General features: G+C 50.0%; 1 protein-coding gene across 2 annotated transcripts in view; it reads right to left on the bottom strand.

The window, feature by feature from the left end:
- Positions 1–25502, bottom strand: part of SOS1 (SOS Ras/Rac guanine nucleotide exchange factor 1) — a 322749-nt gene that overhangs the window by 247941 nt on the left and 49306 nt on the right. For both annotated transcript variants that reach the window (XM_030195899.1, XM_030195900.1), the window contains exons 2-3: positions 24130–24255; positions 10091–10222 (exon numbers count right to left, since the gene is read on the bottom strand). In XM_030195899.1, the coding sequence (XP_030051759.1) occupies positions 10091–10222; positions 24130–24255 (258 nt within the window). The remainder of the gene's footprint in view (positions 1–10090; positions 10223–24129; positions 24256–25502) is intronic.

Here is a 25502-nt window from a genome sequence, read left to right as displayed (position 1 = left end):
ACAGACCCAAAGAGGCAAAGTCTACGCTCTCAACATCCAGGCCGTGAGAGCCAGGGACCGGAGGCTGGGATGCAGAAGAGCCCCTTCGTCCTGCGTGATGAGGGTCGGAAAACACTCCAATCTCCACGGTTCTTCGGAGGATAACTCCAGAAGAAGAGGGAACCAGATCTGACGCGGCCAAAAAGGAGCAATCAGAATCATGGTGCCTCGGTCTTGCTTGAGTTTCAACAAAGTCTTCCCCACCAGAGGAATGGGAGGATAAGCATACAGCAGGCCCTCCCCCCAATCCAGGAGGAAGGCATCCGATGCCAGTCTGCCGGGGGCCTGAAGCCTGGAACAGAACTGAGGGACTTTGTGGTTCACTCGAGATGCGAAGAGATCCATCAAGGGGGTGCCCCATGCTTGGAAGATCTGGCGCACCACTCTGGAGTTGAGCGACCACTCGTGAGGTTGCATAATCCGGCTCAGTCTGTCGGCCAGACTGTTGTTTACGCCTGCCAGATATGTGGCTTGGAGCACCATGCCGAGACGGCGAGCCCAGAGCCACATGCTGACGGCTTCCTGACACAGGGGGCGAGATCCGGTGCCCCCCTGCTTGTTGACATAGTACATGGCAACCTGGTTGTCTGTCTGAATTTGGATAATTTGATGGGACAGCCGATCTCTGAAAGCCTTCAGAGCGTTCCAGATCGCTCGCAACTCCAGGAGATTGATCTGTAGACCGCGTTCCTGGAGGGACCAGCTTCCTTGGGTGTGAAGCCCATCGACATGAGCTCCCCATCCCAGGAGAGACGCATCCGTTGTCAGCACTTTTTGTGGCTGAGGAATTTGGAAAGGACGTCCCAGAGTCAAATTGGACCAGATTGTCCACCAATACAGGGATTCGAGAAAACTCGTGGACAGGTGGATCACGTCTTCTAGACCCCCAGCAGCCTGATACCACTGGGAGGCTAGGGTCCATTGAGCAGATCTCATGTGAAGACGGGCCATGGGAGTCACATGAACTGTGGAGGCCATGTGGCCCAGCAATCTCAACATCTGCCGAGCTGTGATCTGCTGGGACGCTCGCACCCGCGAGACGAGGGACAACAAGTTGTTGGCCCTCGTCTCTGGGAGATAGGCGCGAGCCGTCCGAGAGTCCAGCAGAGCTCCTATGAATTCGAGTTTCTGCACTGGGAGAAGATGGGACTTTGGATAATTTATCACAAACCCCAGTAGCTCCAGGAGACGAATAGTCATCTGCATGGACTGCAGGGCTCCTGCCTCGGATGTGTTCTTCACCAGCCAATCGTCGAGATATGGGAACACGTGCACCCCCAGCCTGCGAAGTGCCGCTGCTACCACAGTTAGGCACTTCGTGAACACCCTGGGCGCAGAGGCGAGCCCAAAGGGTAGCACACAGTACTGGAAGTGGCGTGTGCCCAACTGAAATCGCAGATACTGTCTGTGAGCTGGCAGTATCGGGATGTGTGTGTAGGCATCCTTCAAGTCCAGAGAGCATAGCCAATCGTTTTGCTGAATCATGGGGAGAAGGGTGCCCAGGGAAAGCATCCTGAACTTTTCTTTTACGAGATATTTGTTCAGGGCCCTTAGGTCTAGGATGGGACGCATCCCCCCTGTTTTCTTTTCCACAAGGAAGTACCTGGAATAGAATCCCAGCCCTTCTTGCCCGGATGGCACGGGCTCGACCGCATTGGCGCTGAGAAGGGCGGAGAGTTCCTCTGCAAGTACCTGCTTGTGCTGGAAGCTGTAAGACTGAGCTCCCGGTGGACAATTTGGAGGTTTTGAGGCCAAATTGAGGGTGTATCCTTGCCGGACTATTTGGAGAACCCACTGGTCGGAGGTTATTAGAGGCCACCTTTGGTGAAAAGCTTTCAACCTCCCCCCGACTGGTAGGTCGCCCGGCACTGACACTTGGATGTCGGCTATGCTCTGCTGGAGCCAGTCAAAAGCTCGCCCCTTGCTTTTGCTGGGGAGCAGAGGGGCCTGGCTGAGGCGCACGCTGCTGACGAGAGCGAGCGCGCTGGGGCTTAGCCTGGGCCGCAGGCTGTCGAGAAGGAGGATTGTACCTACGCTTACCAGAAGAGTAGGGAACAGTCTTCCTTCCCCCGAAAAATCTTCTACCTGTAGAGGTAGATGCTGAAGGCTGCCGGCGGGAGAACTTGTCGAATGCGGTGTCCCGCTGGTGGAGAGACTCTACCACCTGTTCGACTTTCTCTCCAAAAATGTTGTCCGCATGGCAAGGCGAGTCCGCAATCCGCTGCTGGAGTCTATTCTCCAGGTCGGCGGCACGCAGCCATGAGAGCCTGCGCATCACCACACCTTGAGCAGCGGCCCTGGACGCAACATCAAAGGTGTCATACACCCCTCTGGCCAGGAATTTTCTGCACGCCTTCAGCTGCCTGACCACCTCCTGAAAAGGCTTGGCTTGCTCAGGGGGAAGAGCATCAACCAAGCCCGCCAACTGCCGCACATTGTTCCGCATGTGTATGCTCGTGTAGAGCTGGTAAGACTGGATTTTGGCCACGAGCATAGAGGAATGGTAGGCCTTCCTCCCAAAGGAGTCTAAGGTTCTAGAGTCCTTGCCCGGGGGCGCCGAAGCATGCTCCCTAGAACTCTTAGCCTTCTTTAGGGCCAGATCCACAACTCCAGAATCATGAGGCAACTGGGTGCGCATCAGCTCTGGGTCCCCATGGATCCGGTACTGGGACTCGATCTTCTTGGGGATGTGGGGATTAGTTAGAGGTTTTGTCCAGTTCGCAAGCAATGTCTTTTTTAGGACATGGTGCAAGGGAACAGTGGACGCTTCCTTAGGTGGAGAAGGATAGTCCAGGAGCTCAAACATTTCAGCCCTGGGCTCGTCCTCCACAACCACCGGGAAGGGGATGGCCGTAGACATCTCCCGGACAAAGGAAGCGAAAGACAGACTCTCAGGAGGAGAAAGCTGTCTTTCAGGAGAGGGAGTGGGATCAGAAGGAAGACCCTCAGACTCCTCGTCAGAGAAATATCTGGGGTCTTCTTCTTCCTCCCACGAGGCCTCACCCTCGGTGTCAGACACAAGTTCACGAACCTGTGTCTGCAACCTCGCCCGGCTCGACTCAGTGGAGCCACGTCCACGATGGGGGCGTCGAGAGGTAGACTCCCTGGCCCGCATCGGCGAAGCTCCCTCCGCCGACGTAGTCGGGGAGCCCTCCTGGGAGGTGGCCGCAGTCGGCACCGCACGCAGTACCGACGTCGGGGACCTCACCCCGGGCGATGGGCCAGCCGGCGCCACGCTCGACGGTACCGGAGGCGCAAGCACCGCCGGTACCGGAGGGGTAGGGCGCAACAGCTCTCCCAGAATCTCTGGGAGAACGGCCCGGAGGCTCTCGTTCAGAGCGGCTGCAGAGAAAGGCAAAGAGGTCGATGCAGGCGTCGACGTCAGAACCTGTTCCGGGCGAGGAGGCTGTTCCGGGCTGTCCAGAGTGGAGCGCATCGACACCTCTTGAACAGAGGGTGAGCGGTCCTCTCGGTGCCGATGCCTGCTGGGTGCCGACTCCCTCGGCGACCCAGAGCTCTCGGTGCCGACGCGGGGAGGCGACCGGTGTCGATGCTTCTTCGATTTCTTCCGAAGCATGTCACCGGAGCTCCCCGGCACCGACGAGGAGGACGTAGAATCCAGCCGTCGCTTCCTCGGGGCCGAGGCCGAAGGAGGTCGGTCTCGGGGGGGCTGTACCGCAGGAGCCCTCAGGGTAGGAGGAGACCCACCCGAAGGCTCACCGCCACCAGCAGGGGAATGGACAGCCCTCACCTGCACTCCTGACGATGCACCACCGTCCGACGACATCAGCAGACGAGGTCCCGGTACCACCGACGTCGATGCAGCTATCCGATGTCTCGGCGCCGATGCAGAGGCCCGATGCCTCGATGCACTCGATGCAGGGGCGGCCGAGGAAGATGGTCTGGACGCTGACGACGTCGATGCACTCGAAGATCCCGGTGCCGATGCCGACGAAGAGAGCGAGAACAACACGTTCCACTGGGCTAGTCTCGCTACCTGAGTCCGCCTTTGAAGCAGGGAACACAGACTGCAGTTCTGAGGGCGGTGCTCGGCCCCCAGACACTGAAGACACGACGAGTGTCGATCAGTGAGCGAGATAACCCGGGCGCACTGGGTGCACTTCTTGAAGCCGCTGGAAGGCTTCGATGTCATGGGCGGAAAAATCGCGCCGGCGAAATCAAAGTCCGAAATGACGGAAAAAGAGCACCAAAAAATTTGTAAGGGAGAAAATCTCGACCGAGGCCGAAAAGAGGCCTACCCCGACGACGAAAGAAAACTTATCGGGGCAAAAAGCTGGAAGTACGGGGAGGATTAACACGAAACCCGGGGGGGGTTTCCGGAGCACTTCCCGACACTTGAAAGACTTTTCCGAAGAAAAAACACGTCAAAATAAATTTGGACGCGCGAGGTCGATTTTCCGGGGCTCGACACGGCGAAAACACGACCGTACCGAGTGCGGACAAAAGAAGACTGGCCGGCTCGAGCCGGTTTCGGGCGGGAAGACGGCCGCGCGGGCGCGCGAGGACTAGCAAAGGACTTTGCTAGAGAAGTTTCCAATTGGAGGGGCTGCCGTGGACGTCAACCCATCAGTGAGAACAAGCAGCCTGCTTGTCCTCGGAGAATCATCGACGTGCTATAGATGTAATCTACTTAGATTTTAGCAAAGCTTTTGACATGGTTCCCCACAGGAGGCTCTTAAATAAACTCGATGGGCTGAAGATAGGTCCCGAAGTGGTGAACTGGATTAGGAACTGGTTGACGGACAGACAACAGAGGGTGGTGGTAAATGGAGTTCACTCGGAGGAGGGAAAGGTGAGTAGTGGAGTGCCTCAGGGATCGGTGCTGGGGCCGATTCTGTTCAATATATTTGTGAGTGACATTGCCGAAGGCTTACAAGGTAAAGTTTGCCTTTTTGCGGATGACACCAAGATTTGCAACAGAGTGGACACCCCGGAGGGAGTGGAAAGCATGAAAAAAGATCTGCAGAAGCTAGAAGAATGGTCTAACGTTTGGCAATTAAAATTCAATGCAAAGAAATGCAAAGTGATGCACTTAGGGAGTAGAAATCCACGGGAGACGTATGTGTTAGGCGGGGAGAGTATGATAGGTACGGACAGGGAGAGGGATCTTGGGGTGATAGTATCTGAGGACCTGAAGGCGACGAAACAGTGTGACAAGGCGGTGGCCGTAGCGAGAAGGTTGCTAGGCTGTATAGAGAGAGGTGTGATCAGCAGAAGAAAGGAAATGTTGATGCCCCTGTACAAGTATTTGGTGAGGCCCCACCTGGAGTATTATGTTCAGTTTTGCAGGCCGTGTCTTGCTAAAGATGTTAAAAAAATGGAAGCGGTGCAAAGAAAAGCTACGAGAATGGTATGGGATTTGCGTTCCAAGACGTATGAAGAGAGACTAGCTGACCTGAACATGTATACCCTGGAAGAAAGGAGGAACAGGGATGATATGATACAGATGTTCAAATATTTGAAAGGTATTAATCCGCAAACAAATCTTTTCCAGAGATGGGAAGGCGGTAGAATGAGAGGAGAGGACATGAAATGAGATTGAAGGGGGGCAGACTCAGGAAAGATGTCAGGAAGTATTTTTTCACAGAGAGGGTGGTGGATGCTTGGAATGCCCTCCCGCGGGAGGTGGTGGAGATGAAAACTGTAACCGAATTCAAACATGCGTGGGATATGCATAAAGGAATCCTGTGCAGAAGAAATGGATCCTCAGAAGCTTAGCCGAAATTGGGTGGCGGAGCAGGTGGGGGGGAAGAGGGGTTGGTGGTTGGGAGGCGAGGATAGTGGAGGGCAGACTTATATGGTCTGTGCCAGAGCCGGTGATCGGAGGCGGGAAATACTGCTGGGCAGACTTGTACGGTCTGTGCCCTGAATAAGGCAGGTACAAATCAAGGTAAGGTATACACATATGAGTTTGTCTTGTTGGGCAGACTGGATGGACCGTGCAGGTCTTTTTCTGCCGTCATCTACTATGTTAAGCATTTTTTTCTCAATTTTAAGCAAAACATCTTTCTAATGGTATGCATACTTGGAATGCTTGCAATACAAAGGAGACTGTGACTGTAGCCAATAGGTGAGTGCCCACACTGTCACACACACACACTGCTACACTGTCCCCCCCCCCCCCCCCACATCATACACAAACTCTGACACCCTCCCCACCCCACCTCCAACACCACCACCCACCCACATCATACACAAACTCTCCAAGGGACAATTGACACACATTCCTTCAAAACACCCTCCCCCCCCCCCCCCAAAAAAAAATCATACACACACTGTGCCATGGAGAAACAGCATCTCTGTCACTCACACCCACACACTCCTCTCCCACCCCCCTTAATACACAAACTCTAAAATGGAAAATCAACATCTCTCTCACTCAGACACACACATTCCCCCCAACCACCACCACCACATCATACACAAACTCTGCCACGGTGAATCAAGATCTCTGTCTCTCACTCATATCCACACACCACGCCCCCCCCCCCCCCCCAAATAAATACACAAGCTCTAACATGCAGAATCAGCTTTTTTTTTTTTTTTTTTTTGTTACATTTGTACCCCGCACTTTCCCACTCATGGCAGGCTCAGTGCGGCTTACATGGGGGCAATGGAGGGTTAAGTGATTTCTCACTCAAACCCACACACACAACCAACACAAAGAAAAAAAAAACAGAAAAACAACAAAAAAGATATTACACATAATACAACAACGTAAATTATTCATTAGCATGACAACACATTTCTCCTAACAATCCCTTTCAAAACATTAATTGCAGGAAGCCAATACCTTGCTAGCGCCCGTTTCATTGGTTTCAGAAACGGGCCTTTTTTCCTAGTAGAATAATATATTATTATTTTTACACCTCCACAAGTTTTCCTCTAATTACCCATTTTTTTTGCTTTGTCATTTCCTACTTTATATTTCTGATATACTGCCACCTTGTGGTCAACTACTGTATTGTATTGACTAAAAAAGCATTCTTTATATTATCTCTAATATTACTTTTACCTTCTTATATATGGATCTCAGCTTTCCTTGTTGGAACACAAGTGAGGTGATTCAATTTGCAGACGACACAAAACTATTCAAAGTTCTCAAAACGCATGCAGATTGTGAAAAATTGCATGAAAATCTTACAAAACTGAAGGACTGGGCATCCAAATGGCAAATGAAATTTAATGTAGACAAATGCAAAGTGATGCACATTGGAAAGAATAATCCACATTACAGTTATCTGAGGCTTGGCCACTGTTTAGAAAATGGGATACTGGGCTAGATGGACCATTAGTCTGACCCAGTATGGTTACTCTTTATGTTCTTATGCTAGGGTCCACTTTAGGAGTCAGCACTCAAGAAAAAGACCTAAGTGTCATTGTAGACAATACACCAAGATCTTCTGCCCAGTGTGTGGCGATGGCCAAAAAAGCAAACAGGATGCTAGGAATTATTAGGAGATGGATGCAAAATAAGACCAAAAATATTATGACGACTCTGAATCGCTTCATGGTGCGACCTTACCTTGTGTTCAATTTCGTTCACTGTATCTCAAAAAAGATATAGCAGAGTTAGAAAAGGTTCAATGAAGATCGACCAAAACGATAGACAGGATGGAACTTCTCCCATATGAGGAAAGGCTAAAGAGGTTAGGGCTCTTCAGCTTAGAAAAGAGATGGCTGAGGCGGGATATGATTGAAGTCTACAAAATTCTGAGTGGTGTGGAGCAGGTGGAAGTGAATTGATTTTTCACTCATTCTAAAACTACAAAGAACAGGGGACACCCAATAAAACTGCATGGAAATACTTTTAAAACAAATAGGAAGAAATACTTTTTCACTCAAAGAATAGTTAAGCTCGATGCAGTAACAGTGGTTAATGTATCTGGGTTTTAAAATGGTTTGTACAAGTTCCTGGAGGAAAACTCCATAGTCTATTATTGAGACGGACATGGGGGAAGCCACTGCTTGCCCTGGGATTGGTAGCATGGGATGGTGCTACTCTTTGGGTTTCTGCCAGGTACTTGTGACCTGGATTGGCCACTGCTGGAAGCAGGATACTGGACTAGATGGAACATTGGTCTGACTCAGTATGGCTATTCTTATGTTAATCATTTGATGTGTCACAATGTAATTAATTTCTCAACATGAAAAATGTAATTTTTTGAGGAATGCTGAACTTCAGTGATTTCTAAGGTGTTAGAAAAACTAATCAGTTACCACATTTTAAAATGTCCTATATTAGCATGAGGATGAGATTCCAAGTAGAGAATGACAAGGGGATAGGGACTCACAGGGATGGAGGCGGATCCCACGGGGATGGGGACAGATCCCATTGGGACCATAAGCCCTGGAGGAGAGAGAGGCCCATAGGATGGCCCCTAGAGCATAATTCTGTACATATGCCTGTTCCATAAGTGCCACAGCGGTTGGTCCCATGACTTTTGTGCACAGAGCATAAAACCTTTTTTTGTGGAGCAGTTTTTTTTTTTTTTTTTTTTTTCTAAGGACATCGCTATGTATGCATTCCAGATGTCAATCTGTTCTGACACTGTAGTTGTCTTCAAATCCACATAGAAGTATAACAAGGCCTCTAGGAAACTCTCAGTCATACTTCTCATGTATGGATGGGGAGAGGGATCTTGGGGTGAAAGTATTTGAGGATCTGAAGGCGACGAAACAGTGTGACAAGGCGGTGGCCGTAGCTAGAAGGTTGCTAGGCTGTATAGAGAGAGGTATGACCAGCAGAAGAAAAGAGATTTTAATGCCCCTGTATAAGTCGTTGGTGAGGCCCCACCTGGAGTATTGTGTTCAGTTTTGGAGGCCGTGTCTTGCTAAAGATGTAAAAAGAATTGAAGCGGTGCAAAGAAAAGCTATGAGAATGGTATGGGATTTGCGTTACAAGACGTATGAGGAGAGACTTGCTGACCTGAACATGTATACACTGGAGGAAAGGAGAAAAAGGGGTGATATGATACGGACGTTCAAATATTTGAAAGGTATTAATCCGCAAATGAACCTTTTCCATAGATGGGAAGGCGGCAGTACTAGAGGACATGAAATGAGATTGAAGGGGGGCAGACTCAAGAAAAATGTCAGGAAGTATTTTTTCACAGAGCGAGTGGTGGATACTTGGAATGCCCTCCCGCGGGAGGTGGTGGAGACGAAAACGGTAATGAAATTCAAACATGCGTGGGATAAACATGAATCCTGTTCAGAAGGAATGGATCCTCAGAAGCTTAGCCGAGACTGGATGGCAGAGCCGGTGGTGGGAGGCAGGGCTAGTGCTGGGCAGACTTCTACGGTCTGTGCCCTGAAAATGACAGATACAAATCAAGGTAAGGTATACACAAAAAGTAGCACATATGATTTTATCTTTTTGGGCAGACTGGATGGACCATGCAGGTCTTTTTCTGCCGTCATCTACTATGTTAATATGTCTCAAATTTCTTTCCAACCTCTGGTTCAGCCCATCTGTTTTAGGTTGTCCTTTAGAGAAAATTCTATTAGAAAATGACCTGCCCATGATGGAGGTGTTAAGTGAATACCACCAGCCTCGAGTTCAAAGATGTCAACCCTTTTACAGAACACTAACTCCATCTTAGGACCTGTTTCATGCACCATGATGCCAGAGCATAGAACCATGGATAAGAAGAAAGAAAGAAAAGCTGAATAGGCTAAGAACTAAAGAACCAGAAATAAGATAAGCTAAGAGTTGAACAGAGGTCATACAAAATAAACACCACACTGTGGCAACAATGAGTACTGTGGACAAAATGAAACTGAAAGGGATTCAGCACGATGCTTATGTCATAAGCACAATCCTGTTTATGACATAATGACAACAACGATTACTAGAGCATGTAGAAAGTTTTCCAAGAAAATATGCAATCTTGGATTCATCCATGTGTGTGGAATATATATGCTGCACATACTTGGGGGAAAAAAAGAACAATTTAGAAATGAAACACATCAGATACAAACATTTTGCCTTCTATAAACCAACTTTAATATATTTCTCAAGTTTTACCTTTAATAGAGGATGGATTTTGTCTACTGGGAGCGATAAAGGGTTTCTTCTTTTCTTTTTTTCAATAGCAGACTGGGCATCAGCTATTGCCCATTTATCAATTGGATGTGGAAATGATTTCTGAACTCGTTCCTTTAAAAAGGAAAGAAAAAAAGAGAGGACACACAATCAAGGATATACAATACACAGCTTAAACATTACCTGGAAATAAATGAGAAAGCTGCATGACAGACTGATCAGATCTCGCATCAATTAAGAACACAAAACAAACTTCAAACAGCGTGCTCATCAGACTGCAACTAAGCTTTATTGTGAGCAGGGACTGTCCTTCTATGTTTGAATTGTACAGCACTGCGTAACCCTAGTAGCGCTTTAGAAAATGGTTGTTGTTGTTGTTGTTGTATACCATCTTGGCTAGTCTGATCCAAAGAAAAAAAACTGGTGGGAGACAGATTTGCTATTCCAAATCGCAAAATTTATGGCACCATTATGAGGACAACAGAACATTTAAAAATGTGAAGTGGTAGAGGTTCTCGTCCAGTAGCCTCCCACACTCACAGTTTTGCAAGCTAAATACTTTTGAACCTACTGACAAGCAACCAAGCAAACACATTGCCAGCTGCCACTCAAAGCCCCAGTTTCCTCTTTTGCAAAGCTCAAAGGAAAAACCGAGTCTGACTGCACAAGGATAAAGGATAACAAAGGAACTGGTTGTAGCTCACACCTTTTATCTCAGAAATTCAAGGCGAGTTAAATGCAGGTAGAGAACATATTTTCCTGACCCTAGAAGGCATACAATCCTAAATTTGTACCTAAAGCAATGGAGGCTTATGTGATCTTCCCGAGATCAGCAGCAGTGGGATTTGAAGCTGGCTTCCCAGAATCACAGACCAGTGTTCTTACCATTATGAATCACTAAGCCGCTATTTTGAGAGAATCTCAATTACAGGTAAGCAATTTCACATCCTCTAAGAACAGGCAATTTCAATGGAGTCACACACTAATGGGGATTTTCAATGGTAAGGGTATCCGCCAGATTATAATACACATCATTGGTTCTCAACCAAGTCAGGTTTTCAGGATATCCATAATCATGAATGAGATAAATTTGCACACAAAGGAGGTATGCCAATCTATCTGATGCATGTTAATTATGGTTGGATGTGTCCCAAGGTCTGGGTTGAGGACCACTAATACACATGTAGCTATGTAATTAGAACAGAGTCAGGAGGGAAGGAGTTGCAGATTCAGTGAATATATTAGAAGGAATCAATAAAACTAAATCAAGCAGTGCAGGTATGTTTTTGTGCAGTAACCGCAATAGGCGATAATTATGAAATTCAGAGGAGCATCTCAGACTCCCTAATCAGTCACTATGACTTCCTCTCCCCACCTCAACAGGCAGGCATTCTTTTCTGTTTCTCAACCATATATCCTATTTCAACTAGGGCTGCATTCCAATTAAAATTTTTAAACGTGATATTAAAGGCAGGACATTGCCAGCAGTCCACTGGGGGGAGCATGCATTTCCTCTCCTCCCCCCCCCCCCCCCCCCCCACACACTAGATAGCATAACTTTGCTGGTGGAGATACCGAAGCCCTGCCAGTCGAAGAAATCCACTGCCAAAGTGGCTCCCTTCTTTCTTGTGCAGTCTCAGGAGTAAGGAAGTCAGAGGGGTGCCTCCAGTCGCCGATGCCTACACTCCCTGAGCATGCTCAGTTCATGCATGAACCGTAGCCGATCTCGGCGGGAGGCACAGGGACCACCGCCCCGAGGTGCAACAAGCCTTGCAAGGTCTCTTCCACTGCTGCCCATTTGACGGCAGAGCCGCATTGGGACTCCACAAACACGTCTCTCACCAGGGCATTGAATTCTAATCTGTAGCCATCGCTGATCAGGTTCAAAACCCACTGATCTGAGGTAATCATGACCCATGACCCATTCCTTGAGAAAGAGGGAAAGACATCCTCCAACTGCAGGAATCGAGGAGTGGGCCGGTGCACCATCATTCAGAGGGTCGCCCATGAACTCCAGGCCTTGAGCCGGCCGCTGCGGAACGTTTGTTCGAGCGAAAGGAGTTCCTCTGCTGAAAGTGGGCACATGAAGTAAACCCAGCAGAATGCCCCGGGCGGTACCTTCTAGCTTCACGGAAGCGAGGTTTGCAAGAGGAGGGAACCGCCTGCCCCTTGGAAGAAGGCCGCGGCCTATCCTCCGGTAAGCGCTGGGGTTTAGTTTCCCCCAGGCCTTTAACAATTTTCTCCAACTCCTCACCAAATAGGTGAAGGCCCTGGAAGGGCAACTCCACCAACCTTTGCTTAGAGGCCATGTCAGCCGCCCAATGTCATAGCCATAGAAGGCGGCGAGCGGCCACCACCACAGCCATCTGTTTAGCCGAAACTCTGACCAGATCATAGAGGGTGTCAGACAAAAATGACAAGGCCTACTCCATCCGCGGTGCCACCTCCACAAGGGGCTCCGCTCCATCCCCAGGCTGTTCCACTGCCTGTTGCAACCAAGCGAGGCAGGCTCGAGCAGCATAACAACTGCACACAGATGCCAGTAAGGCTAGGCCTGAAATCTCAAAGGACCGTTTGATTGCTGATCCCAGACGTCGGTCCTGCATGTCCTTCAGGGCGACCCCTCCCTCTACTGGGAGGGTAGTCTTTTTCATCACAGCCGTGACTAGGGCATCCACTTTAGGCACGGCCAAGCGTGCCGTGCTCCTCACTGAGAGGGTATAAGTGCCCCATTGCCCTGGCAATTTTCAAAGGCCCCTCAGGGTCAGCCCATTGAGCCGAAATAAGCTCTTGGATGGAGTCATGCAAAGGAAAGGCTCGAGCAGGCTTCTTAGTACTTGCCATCCTCGGATTACCAGAGGAGGCTTCGCCCATCACAGGATCTTCAATAGAGAGAGCCTGTAAGGCCTCAGAAATAAGCGCTGGCAGCTCCTCGCGGTGGAAAATCCTAACCACAGTGGGATCATCTGGATCCAGTGGCAATCCTACACCTTTCCTCTGGCTCTTCGGACCACGAAGGCCTGCCAGATCCCTCAGAATCCCCACAGCCCGACCACGGGGGGGAAAGGGGGGTATGCCACTCTCTGAAGGGGAATTTACCCTTCTGCGCTTGTCTTGCGGCCAACTGTCTGGGGAAAAAACCCTGACGGCAATCCCAGGCCGATCTCCACCGGAGGGGAAACCAGGTAGCAACACAGAGTCATACATCTGTGGCAGAGCTCTTTTTAACATGAACGCTTTATGTAAAAGCAACACAAACTCAGGGGAGAAAGGCTCACCCTGGTCTCCCGGTTCCAATCCGGGGTAAGCAGCTCCTCCGGTAGCCTCCATCCGAGGCTCCCCTCCGGCCTCAGACCCCTCCTGTGGGGGTCGAGCCATGTGGCGCATCCAAGGTGGCGCCCGCTGCCAGCTCCACCGAGCGGGAAGAAACCTCGCTCGCCATGCTCGAGCCAGCCCTGACGTCTGAAGAGCACGATTTATAGAGCCCCGCTGCGGATCTGCGCTTGTCACAACGTGAACAGCGCTTAACAACCTCCGCAGCCATCGCCAAAAACGGCGGAAAATTACAAAATGGCAGATTCGTGCCAAAACGACCCGATCGCGGGCCCTCCCTGGAGGAGCTACAAGACTCTCTTACCTCACCAGACTGAGTCACAGAGTTCCGGTCACACTGCACAGGCAGAAGAAAGCCTCAGAATCGCAGCACTAACAAGCACGTCGCGTTTTTTTTTTTAACGCTGTGAGGAAAGTTAGAGGCAACAGCTACAGAGGCACTCCGGAGGTCCAGGAGAGTGGGAAAGGCAGGGAAAGGACGAACCAATGTGCCTGCATCCACATAGAAGAGTGTGGGAAAGGCAGGGAAAGGACATACCAATGTGCCTGCATCCACATAGGGGGAAGGGTAAGGCAGGGAAAGGGCTAACCTATGTGCCTTTAAAGTGAAGCTGCAATAGCCACAATATCCCTGCTACAACTGGCAAAAGCCCAGGAGCCACCCCCAGGCAGATTTTTGAAGGAGCTGAATAAGCTGCATCCAACCCTGCTGGGGAGATAGAGAATACTGAGAGGCAGATGGAGCTAGCTGGCCAAGAGGCACTATGGTTTTTCAGTGCTCTCTATCTCCCCCTGCTGGTAGGTGGACACAACCCATTCATAATGGATTCATCTGCTTGGTGACAAGGAAGTTGCAGAATAAGCAGCAAGGAACTTCACTCAACATGCAGCAACGGAGCCGTGCTCAACATGCAGCGATGGAGCCGTGCTCAACATGGAATGGTGGAACTGCATGGAATAATGATGCGGCGATGGAGCTGCGCTCAACATGCGGTGATGGAGGTGTGCCCAACATGCAGTGATGAAGCTGTGCCCAACATGCAGTGATGGAGCTGTGCCCAACATGCAGTGATGGAGCTGTGCCCAACAAGCAAAATGCATAGATGGATGCCAGGGAACAGCCAGAGAAGAAGGTGCTGCTAGGAGGCCAACAGGAAAAGAGCACAACTTGTGAAAATGCAGACCTGGCGCTGCACTCCCCTGGCCCAGAGGGACTAAAACTAAAAGAAGAGAAAGCCCCGTGTCCCAATAGGCACTCTCGGTCCCCAAGTGGTCTCTGAGCCACTATGACCGCCCTCCTAGGCAACTAATATGTAGAAGCAGTCAACGTAGAGAAAGAACTCCCGTCAAGAGGGAAATAAGCATCACAGATCTGGACTCCTCAGACCATAGGGAGCAAAATGCAGCCATAAGGCAGTGAGGAAGAAACAACTCTCGCAAGACCAGGAACAAAGAGGAAGCTGGCCACTAACACCAAACTGAGGAAAAACCAGCTAAGGGAGAGTCAAACTCCACACCTAGAACAGAGCCACTTCCTTGCAGCAAAGTAGAGAAAAGCACAGAGCTAAGAGGCAATAATCCAGATGCACAGCAATAGATCTGTTCAGCAGGAAAGAACTGCGCCCTTTACAGAAAAAGGAAGGCGTGGCAAATGTGCCAGGAGAAAGGTGCCTGAAACTATAAAAGGCAAAATCCGCCTGTGCCAGGCTAAAACTCCCACCCGAAAGCAAGGGAAGCAAGGAAGAGCTGTGGCAAACTAGTCCTAAAAGGTAAAATTATGTATAATCATACCTGATAATTTTCTTTCCATTAATCATAGCTGATCAATCCATAGACTGCTGGGTTGTGTCCATCTACCAGCAGGTGGAGATAGAGAGCAAACTTTTGCCTCCCTATATGTGGTCATGTGCTGCCGGAAACTCCTCAGTATGTCGATATCAAAGCTCCATCCGCAGGACTCAGCACTTAGAGAATTACACCCACGAAGGGACACTCTGCCCAGCTCACCACCGCCGAAACGGGGGAGGGGAATTAACCCAGCTCATCCCCACACAAGTGGGGGAGGGGAATCCGTCCAGCTCATCCCCGCGGAGCGGGGGAGGGACACCACACCCGCCGATGCGGGGGGATCTGGCTTATCCTGCAACCGCAACCGCGGGAGGAGCTGACTGACCCTAACACCGCCGAAGCGGGAGGGGTACAAAGCTGCCCTACAGCCGCACGAAGCGGGAGGGAGTGCCGGCAGAATTTATGTCTCAATCCAGCCCCGTAAAACGGGGGGGAGAGGAATGCAGCAGCTCACTGTAACACAAACTCGTCTCAACTCTTGAAGAATCCAAGTGAAAAAACTTGAACACGAAGTCTTTCTGAAGTAACTGAAGACTAAACTTGAACCTGAAATGCAACCAGAATAAAAACAGTACAGATATCTGGGAGGGGCTATGGATTGATCAGCTATGATTAATGGAAAGAAAATTATCAGGTATGATTATACATAATTTTACCTTCCATATCATCAAGCTGATCAATCCATAGACTGGTGGGATGTACCGAAGCAGTACTCACCCAGGGTGGGACATTGAAATCCCTGACCTCAACACTGAAGCTCCAAACCGGGCCTCCGCCCGTGCAGCCACCGTCAAACGGTAATGCTTGGAGAATGTATGAGCCGAAGCCCAAGTTGCCGCCTTGCATATCTCTTCCAAGGAGACGGATCCGGCCTCTGCCATCGAGGCCGCCTGAGCTCTCGTGGAGTGAGCCTTCCGCTGGATAGGCGGCACCTTCCTTGCGGCCACATAAGCCGCTGCAATGGCTTCCTTGACCCATCTTGCCACTGTAGGCTTAGCAGCCTGCAGACCCTTACGAGGACCTGCAAACAGGACAAACAGATGATCCGATTTCCGGAAATCATTGGTCACTTCCAAGTATCTGATGATGACTCGCCTCACATCCAGATATTTAAGAGCAGAGTACTCCTCTGGGTAGTCCTCCCTACGAAAGGAAGGGAGACAGAGCTGCTGATTCACATGGAAGCGAGAAACAATCTTGGGCAGAAAGGAAGGCATTGTGCGAATAGTCACTCCTGCCTCAGTGAACTGCAGAAAAGGCTCTCGACATGAGAGCGCCTGGAGCTCGGAAACTCTTCTGGCTGAAGTGATAGCCACCAAAAAGACTGCTTTCCACGTCAGGTCTTTCAGAGATGCCCTTGACAAGGGTTCAAAAGGCGGCTTCTGCAACGCTCTTAGCACCAGGTTGAGATTCCACGCAGGCACCACTGAGTGCAGAGGAGGGCGCAGGTGATTAACTCCCTTGAGAAAGCGCACCACATCTGGCTGCGAAGCCAGGGAAGCACCCTTCAGGCGGCCCCTGAAGCAAGCCAGAGCCGCTACCTGGACTTTAAGGGAACTGAGCGACAGGCCTTTCTCCAGACCTTCTTGCAGGAACGCCAACACTGAAGAAATTGGAGCAGGGAAGGGAGAAAGTGAGCCTGCTTCACACCACGCTGCAAAGATACGCCAAACCCTGGCGTAAGCAGTAGAAGTAGAGCGCTTCCTCGCTCTTAGCATAGTGGTGATGACCTTGTCTGAGAAGCCCTTCTTCCTCAGACGCTGCCGCTCAATAGCCAGGCCGCAAGACCAAAAGGGGAGGAATCCTCCATCACCACGGGACCCTGATGTAACAGGCCCTGCTCCACTGACAGCCGCAGAGGATCGTCGACTGAGAGCCTGATCAAGTCCGCATACCAGGGACGTCTGGGCCAATCCGGACCCACCCGGATTACCCTGCCGGGATGCTTTGCCACCCGGTCTAGCACCCTGCCCAACATGGGCCAGGGCGGGAACACATAGAGGAGCTCTTGTGTCGGCCACTGTTGGAGAAGAGCATCTACTCCCAGGGATCGAGGGTCCCGTCCTCTGCTGAAAAAGCGCGGCACTTGGCAATTGGCCGATGACGCCATCAGAACTAGGCTCGGCTGGCCCCAGCGCTTCGTGATGTCCAAGAACGCCTGAGCAGATAGTTGCCAGTCTCCGGGCTCCAAGGTATGGCGACTGAGAAAGACCGCCTTGACATTCATGACTCCAGCAATGTGGGCCGCTGAAAGCTGCTCCAGGTTCGCTTCCGCCCACTGGCAAAGATTCATAGCCTCCTTGGCTAGAGGGGCGCTCTTGGTACCTCCCTGGCGGTTGACATAGACCACAGCCGTGGCATTGTCTGACAGGACCCGTACAGGCTTCAACACCAGTACCGGGATGAACTCCAAAAGCGCCAACCGAATGGCTCTGAGTTCCAGGAGGTTGATAGACCACTTCGCCTCTGCAGGAGACCAGAGCCCCTGCGCTGTCCTTCCCAAGCAGTGGGCTCTCCAGCCCGACAAAGAGGCGTCCGTCGTGACGACAATCCACTCTGGGATCACCAGAGGCATTCCCGCAGACAACTTGTCTGTCTGCATCCACCAGCTCAGCGCCTTGCGCACTGCTGGGTCCAAGGGAAGGCGCACAGCATAATCCTCCGACATCGGAGTCCAGCGCCGCAGCAAAAATTGTTGAAGTGGTCTCATATGAGCCCTGGCCCAGGGCACTACTTCCATCATGGCCGTCATAGAGCCCAACAGCTGCACATAGTCCCAAGCCCGAGGAGGAGAGGCTACTAGGAACTGGTCCACTTGAGCCTGAAGTTTGACAATCCGATTGTCTGGCAGGAACACTCTGCCCACTTGGGTGTCGAATCGAACTCCCAGGTACCCCAGGGACTGAGTCGGGCGCAGCTGGCTCTTCTCCCAGTTGATGATCCATCCCAGGGAGCTCAAAAGAACAACTACCCGGTTCACAGCTTGCCGCACTCTGCATAAGAGGGGGCTCGGATCAACCAGTCGCCAAGATAAGGATGGACTTGTACCCCTTCCTTTCGTAGGAAGGCCGCGATGACCACCATTACTTTGGAAAAGGTCCGCGGAGCAGTAGCCAACCCGAAAGGGAGGGCTCTGAACTGGAAGTGTCGTCCCAGGACTGCAAAACGCAGAAAGCGTTGATGAGGAGGCCAGATGGGAATATGCAGGTACGCTTCCTTGATGCCCAAGGATGCCAGGAACTCTCCTGCCTTCACTGCCGCTATAACAGAGCGGAGAGTCTCCATGCGAAAGTGCCGCACTTTCAAGGCCCGATTGACCCCTTTGAGGTCGAGGATAGGCCGGACAGAACCTCCTTTCTTTGGTACCACAAAGTAAATGGAGTAACGTCCCTTGCCAAGCTGACTTGCTGGCACCGGAACGACCGCCCCCAGGCGGATCAGATTGTCCAAGGTCTGCTGCACTGCCACAGCTTGACCGGAGACTTGCAGGGAGAGAGTACGAACCCGTCTTTTAAGGGTCGGCAGAACTCTAGCTTGTAGCCGTCTCTGATGACTTCCAGCACCCACGCGTCTGAAGTTATTGTGGTCCACTCGCCCAGAAACGAGGACAGCCGTCCTCCAATCTGCACTGGGGCGTGGACCAAGGCCCCGTCATTGGGTACGAGACCCTGGGGGAGGACCGGAGGGAGCACCTCCGGGACGGCGGTCTCTGCGAAAGGAATGCTGCTTGGGGGAGAAATTCCTCTTGAAGGAAGAAGGGGCAGAGGAGCCCGACTTGCCCGGGCGGTACCGACGGGCTTCCTGCAACCGTCCTCTGAAGGTACCGGGACGAGTACTAGCCCGAGCCCTGACCTCTGGTAATTTCTTGCCCTTAGACGTGCCGAGATCGGTCACGATTTTGTCCAGCTCGACCCCAAAGAGCAGCTTGCCTTTAAAAGGCAATCTAGCCAGGCGGGATTTAGAGGCGTGGTCAGCAGACCAATGTTTCAGCCAAAGCCACCGCCGCGCAGAGACTGTCTGAGCCATGCCTTTAGCTGAGGCTCAAGACATCATACAGCAAGTCTGCCAAATAGGCTAAGCCCGATTCCAGGGCCGGCCAATCAGCCCTCAAGGAATGATCCGAGGGGGAAGCCCGCTGCACCATAATCAGGCACGCCCTGGCCACATAGGAACCGCAAACCGAGGCCTGCAAACTTAAAGCAGTCGCCTCAAAGGACGACCTTAAGGCCGCCTCCAATCTTCTGTCTTGGGCGTCCTTTAGGGCCGTGCCACCTTCCACCGGCAAAGCCGTTTTCTTAGTCACCGCAGTGATTAAAGAATCCACGGTAGGCCACAGATAGGCCTCACGTTCACTTTCAGGCAAAGGATAGAGGCGGGACATAGCCCTAGCCACTTTGAGGCTCGCTTCCAGGACATCCCATTGAGCCGAAATTAAGGTGTGCATGGCATCATGCACGTGGAAGGTTCTAGGCGGGCGCTTCGTCCCCAGCATAATGGCAGAGCCAACAGGGGCTGAGGGAGAGACGTCTTCCGGAGAGGAAATCTTCAAAGTGTCCATGGCCTGTAACAACAGGTTGGGCAAATCCTCTGGGCTAAAAAGCCGCGCTGCAGAGGGGTCATCCGCTCCATCCGAGCGGGGATCTATCTCCTCCAAGGAATCCGCAAAGGACCGTTGGGAGACCTCAGACACGCTGCCCTCATCTACATCGGAGGAGACAAAGTCCTCCAAGGCCTGGGAATCAACCCGAGGGTGTTACCTCTGGGAACCTCAACCTCTTTACCAGACGAGGGAGCAGGGGCAGCGTTTTGCATGAGGAAAGCCTGATGCAGCAGCAAAACAAACTCGGGGGAGAAACCCCCCAGACTGTGCACTTCCGCAGCCTGGGCAACAGCCCTAGACGCACCCTCAACCGACGCTCGCAAGAGCGGGGGAGAGACATGCTGCACATCCAAAATGGCGTCCGGCGCGACACTCCGCGAAGGAGCCGCGCGGGAAGAACGGCGCTTAACTTAGCCGCTTTTGTGCCGTTGCCCAAATTAAGGGCGTTCATGGCATTAATGTCTCCAACCTCAAGGGCGGCCCACGAAGAAGCCGTCCGAGCCGCGTGGCCGGCCAAGATGGCGGAGGCGAGGAGCGGGGGATGGGCGTTTATGGCGGGAAAAAACGCCACGCCGGAGGAAGGACCGGGACATTCATCGGTCACTAAACTGTCACCCATCAAGGGCGAATCAGGCTGTAAAACCCCCGCATCCCCTCTAGAAGCGCTCCAGCGATCCGGGGAGCGACCCTTTGCGCCCTCGCCCTCCGACGCCATATGCCACGAGGAGAAGAATCGGGGAACCCCCTGCCCACTATAAAAAGGTAAAATTACCTGCTTGCCGCTCCGAGCTGTAACGAACTGGTGTCCCAGTGAGTAGCTGCAATGAACGTTTAAATAAACGTCGAAATAAACGCCTTTAAGGACGTTTAACATTTTTTTTTTTTTTTTTAACGGAGCCAGCGGGAGGGGGGAGAAAAGGAGGGACCTGGCACCACCAGGTTTGCACTTGCTCAAAAGAGCCCTCAACCCCAGGCCTCAACAAAACCTAAGGATTAGGCTTGGAGGCCTAGCCAGAGCTGCTGCTGTGTGTGACCACCACCTGCTGAGATAGAGAACATACTGAGGAGTTTCCGGCAGCACATGACCACATATAGGGAGGCAAAAGTTTGCTCTCTATCTCCACCTGCTGGTAGATGGACACAACCCACCAGTCTATGGATTGATCAGCTTGATGATATGGAAAGGCACATTCCCATAAAGAGACACTAAATTGATTCCAAGCAAAAGACTGGCAAGAATGGCGCTCCCGAGGGTACTCAGAAGAGGGATTTGAGCTAGCAGTTGCACACCAAGGGCAACTCGGACCCCTGCCAGAAGGAAAGTACTCTGCAGACAAACCAGAGCAGACAGGAGGGATCCAAGGGGACGAGAGAACCAGAACCTCCCTAAGGAAGAGAGGAAAAACTGCTGCCAAAACAATAATCAAATAGCAGGGGCGTCTCAAGCAAGATGCCTGAAGCAGCAGAGACTGGACCAGTCTGAAAAACAACTGACCAACACCCACGTAAGGCTGACACGAATTAAAAAAATAGCCCTGGACTAAAAAGATCAAGCCTGCAGCCAAATGGAGCCAGCGAGAGACTTCTCCCACTGGAAATGACAGACTAAGACCTCCGAACCACAAAGGTACAAGTTCCAGCAACGGGGCCTCTGAACCAGCCGCTGTCTAGGACCGTGAAGAGGAAAAAAAACAAATGAGTTTCGTGATCCAGATAAGAGCTGTGCCCCACAAAAAAAATAATCAAAGCAACTGGTACCAACTCAGAAGGGTCCAAGTTCAGAATCAGACACCAGCTAGCGAAATTCAAAGAAACTTCGCAAGCGGCCCCCTAGAATACATTGCCAAAGGCAGGAAAATAAATCAGGTAACAGGCAAGAGAAAGAAGGAAAAACAAAGTTTCTTCTTTTTTTTTTTTTTTAATACAATCTTCTTCACTAGTGACAGGAATAAATAAAGGTTTACCTCAGAGGCAGAAAAGGAGGGAAAAACAAAGTTTCTTCTTTCCCTTTTTTTTTTTTTAAACAACCTTCTTCACTAGTGACAGGAATAAATAAAGGCTTACCTCAAAGGCAGAAATTCAGACATACCTACCACCACAGAAGAGAAGAACCCCACAGGAGAGACAAGTTACTCCATAACACAATCAACCATCACCCTGCTAGAAAGACAGCCTGGGGAGGTAGGGGAGAGGAGGGAACCGGGGTCACTGGATATCACCCTAGCTGGCAGATGAGGAACTCAGGACCACTGAGTATCATCTAAAACTAGCCCCAACACGGCTACCAGCACACCCCTGGCTCCACTGTCACCAGAAGAATCTAGGACAGGAGCTACCAGCCAGCAATCCAGAGCAGCTGCACGATCCGTCCACCATCCGCTAGGAGACAGAGAAAATACTGAACATTCCAGGCTGCACGAAACCCTTAAGGGACAGTTTACTTGGAACTATTTTCTCTGTCTCCTTCCGCTGGTAGATGGACACAACCCATTAGTCTGGACAAGTCTGGTATAGATGACAAGGAAGTCCTCTTAAACGAGGACATATGGTAACCGTACTCACATCTCCTGCAACCCAGTATCAGGATAGCACTGCAATTGTCCAACCCCCCCCCCCCCCCCCCCCCCCAAAAAAAAAAAAAAAACTAAGAACTCCTGCTATAGCTGATTTGCACAGAGATTCCCCACAGCAACCACCTGAGTCCCAAGTTGTCCTGCTTCTCTGGCACTATCAACTTTATGGATCTCCCCTCTGGTCTTGTTCTTTCTTTTTTTCTTCACAAGAAACTATTTGTAGCCAGTCCAGGCCTGCCTAACTCTAGAGATCTCTTGGGGAGGGGGGAGATGGAGAGCCACACCACCACCAAAAAAAATGGATTTGTACCACTGCCAGCACACCCACCCAGACTGAGAAACCACAGTTTAAGTCTTAGGAGTCAGAAGAGGAAAGTTCCCACCCAAGCTTGATCAGAGGATAGGTCCATGGACCAATACTCATGAGCACCTATCAGGGACTCTACCACAGGGTTGCAGAATGTATACTGTGCCTTTGGTGTCAGACCTGTCCTAAAGAACCCTGTTGTACCAGTCCAACCTAAACTATCTCCTGGAGGCAGAGAAATACTGAAAGTTCCAAGCTACACCAACTCCCTATATCAGTGATGTCATTGGAAATTCAGCTTTTACTGCTTCCAACTGCTAGTAGGGTGACATAACCCACTGGTCAGGACTGGCCTAACAGAATGAAAATTAGAATTTTTAAAGTTAGGAAAATGTGCAGGCATGTTAGTCATATTCCTAGATTCCAGACATTAATGTAAAATTCAACAGAATAGTGAAAAACAGCAGACTGTTACCAATCCAAATCTCCTGAGTCCTGAAAACAACTGACAGGGCTCTCCTGAATTTTAGACTATGTATGGCTCCTAGTTTGTTAATGTCTTAATCTGTCCCTGTCTGTTACAACAGATTATTAGTTGGTGGTACACACAGCAACCAATATGAAAGCAGTACACTTCAAGGAAATATATATCTGAATTATTTAAAATGCAGATCACCATAGCTAGCCAATTATTTTTGGAGGGAGTTGTAGGGTAAATTTTGGGGCTGGGGGCAGTTTGTAGGGTAATGGGGCAGTTGTTAGAAAGGTCATTTTTGGGTATGGGCAGTATGAAGGAAGGTAAGGTATTTTAAGGGTAGTAGAATTTAAGGGTGAGGCAGTTTGTGGGGGATAGGGCAGTTGCAGGTATAGTTTTTTGGGATTGTGCTGTTTGTGTGGCGGAATAGTTTGAGGGGCTAAAAGAACAGAGAAAGGCAGTTTGAAAGAAGTATTCACCAGCTACTATTTTTCACTGTATCTAGTTGTCTATGCTACAGAGGCTAGAATTCCTCCCACAGAAATGTACTGGTCATTTCTTACCAGAGATTATTTCTCTGGAGCCCCCAATTGGATTTGGTCATTTTTGAACCTGCCTCCTTTACTGGATTTTCACTCGCATACCATGTTTAATTACATTCCATTAAATTTTTGAAGATTTGTCCCCAGATAGACAGACATTCTTAATGCATTTCGTACAATTCTAGCTTCTGCTGGATTAAAAAGAACAAATAACCAAGAAAATAGTAAGTGAGAAAAGAGGCAGTAAATCACTGACAATGTGTCACAAGTCAGGTCTTCAGTCTTCTTAGGGTGATTTGTTTGTTTGTTTTACTATTATTAAAAGAGAAAAATATATTTTTACCTCTACATCCAAAACTGTTCGAGGTTGCGCTTGGCACAGCATGCTTAATAACTGCAGGATTAAATCTTCAACATACTGGAGAGCATCTTCAGTAGAGGAAAGCTTTGGATGAACTTGCATCTGAACCTAGATTGAAAACAGAGAGGGGAAAAAAAAACATTAGAAGCCATCCCAAGAAATTAAGCATATTTTCACAAGCTGCTTTTTTTTTTTCATTTACAGTCTAAGTTTTCAATCCGAATAAGGAAGTAATTAATTAACACAAAGTATTATCAAAAGCAGTAGCCTAATAGTGGACTGAGATCCTCAGAAAATGGGTTTGAATGTCACTGCAGCTTCTTGTGACACTAGGCAAGTCACTTAACCTTCCATTGGCTCCAGTTAACAACAACAACAAAAAAAAAGGAGAGAGAAATTCAGCAGTATAAGGCTGTCTGAATTCTCAGAGAATAACACGGGGTCAAAGTTTGTCCTCATCCCTGTGGGTTCATCCCCCAACCCATCCCCGCAGGTTCTGTCCCCGTCGCATCCCCGTGGGCTCTGTCCTCATCTGCAGAAGCCTTGAACACTTATGAATTTATATTTAAATCTTTTTATTAAAGTATAAAAAGGAATATACCAGGGGTACAAGGGGGCTTATATCTTGTTTATATAAGAGTACAAAACTGTGTCCCCAATTGCTACACCACTTACGTTGGCATCGAGAGCTGGGGATTGAAATCAGGGATGACGACTGGAATCTCTTGGAAAGGGCCTTATTGAAAGTGTCGATATCTGTTCCCTTCAAGGAAAATGTGGTTAAGATACTATATAGATGGTATCCTACCCCAGCTCATTTGCACCATATGTTTCCCTCTGCTTCTCTTATGTGCTGGCGGGGGTGTGAGCAGAAAGGCACGATGGGCCATATTTGGTGGTCTTTAAGGTACATGCGTACTGGAAGGCTATTCAGTTTAAGCTTCAGAGATTGTTAGTGAAACCTATTAAATGGGCCCCAGAATTTTTCCTATTTCCTAAGAAGCCTCCAGGGCTCACAAAATCTCAAGCCTTGTTGGTGCGACATGCAATGTTGGCCGCCAGGGTGACTTTGGCTTCTCAGTGGAATCTCCTCTAGTTCCCTCTCTTGTTCATTGGTTGAATAAACTATGGTACATTTGTGAAATGGAGAAACTCTGGGCTACTGTTGTCATACCCTAAGTGGGAAGCCATTTGGGAACCTTTCTTGACCAACTGTTCTTGTTAATTGGGCGTGGGTGGGAAGGGAACAGGGGTCTAGGAAGGGGAGGGGTGGTTTTCTTGGGGGGGGGGGGGGGAATAAAAAACTGTTCCAAAACAGAAGTTTATAATTTTCTTATTGAGATTTTTTAATAAGT

Source organism: Microcaecilia unicolor, chromosome 3 (assembly GCF_901765095.1).
Source record: "Microcaecilia unicolor chromosome 3, aMicUni1.1, whole genome shotgun sequence".
NCBI lineage: Eukaryota > Metazoa > Chordata > Amphibia > Gymnophiona > Siphonopidae > Microcaecilia > Microcaecilia unicolor.
This window is presented reverse-complemented; position numbering and strand designations above follow the sequence as displayed.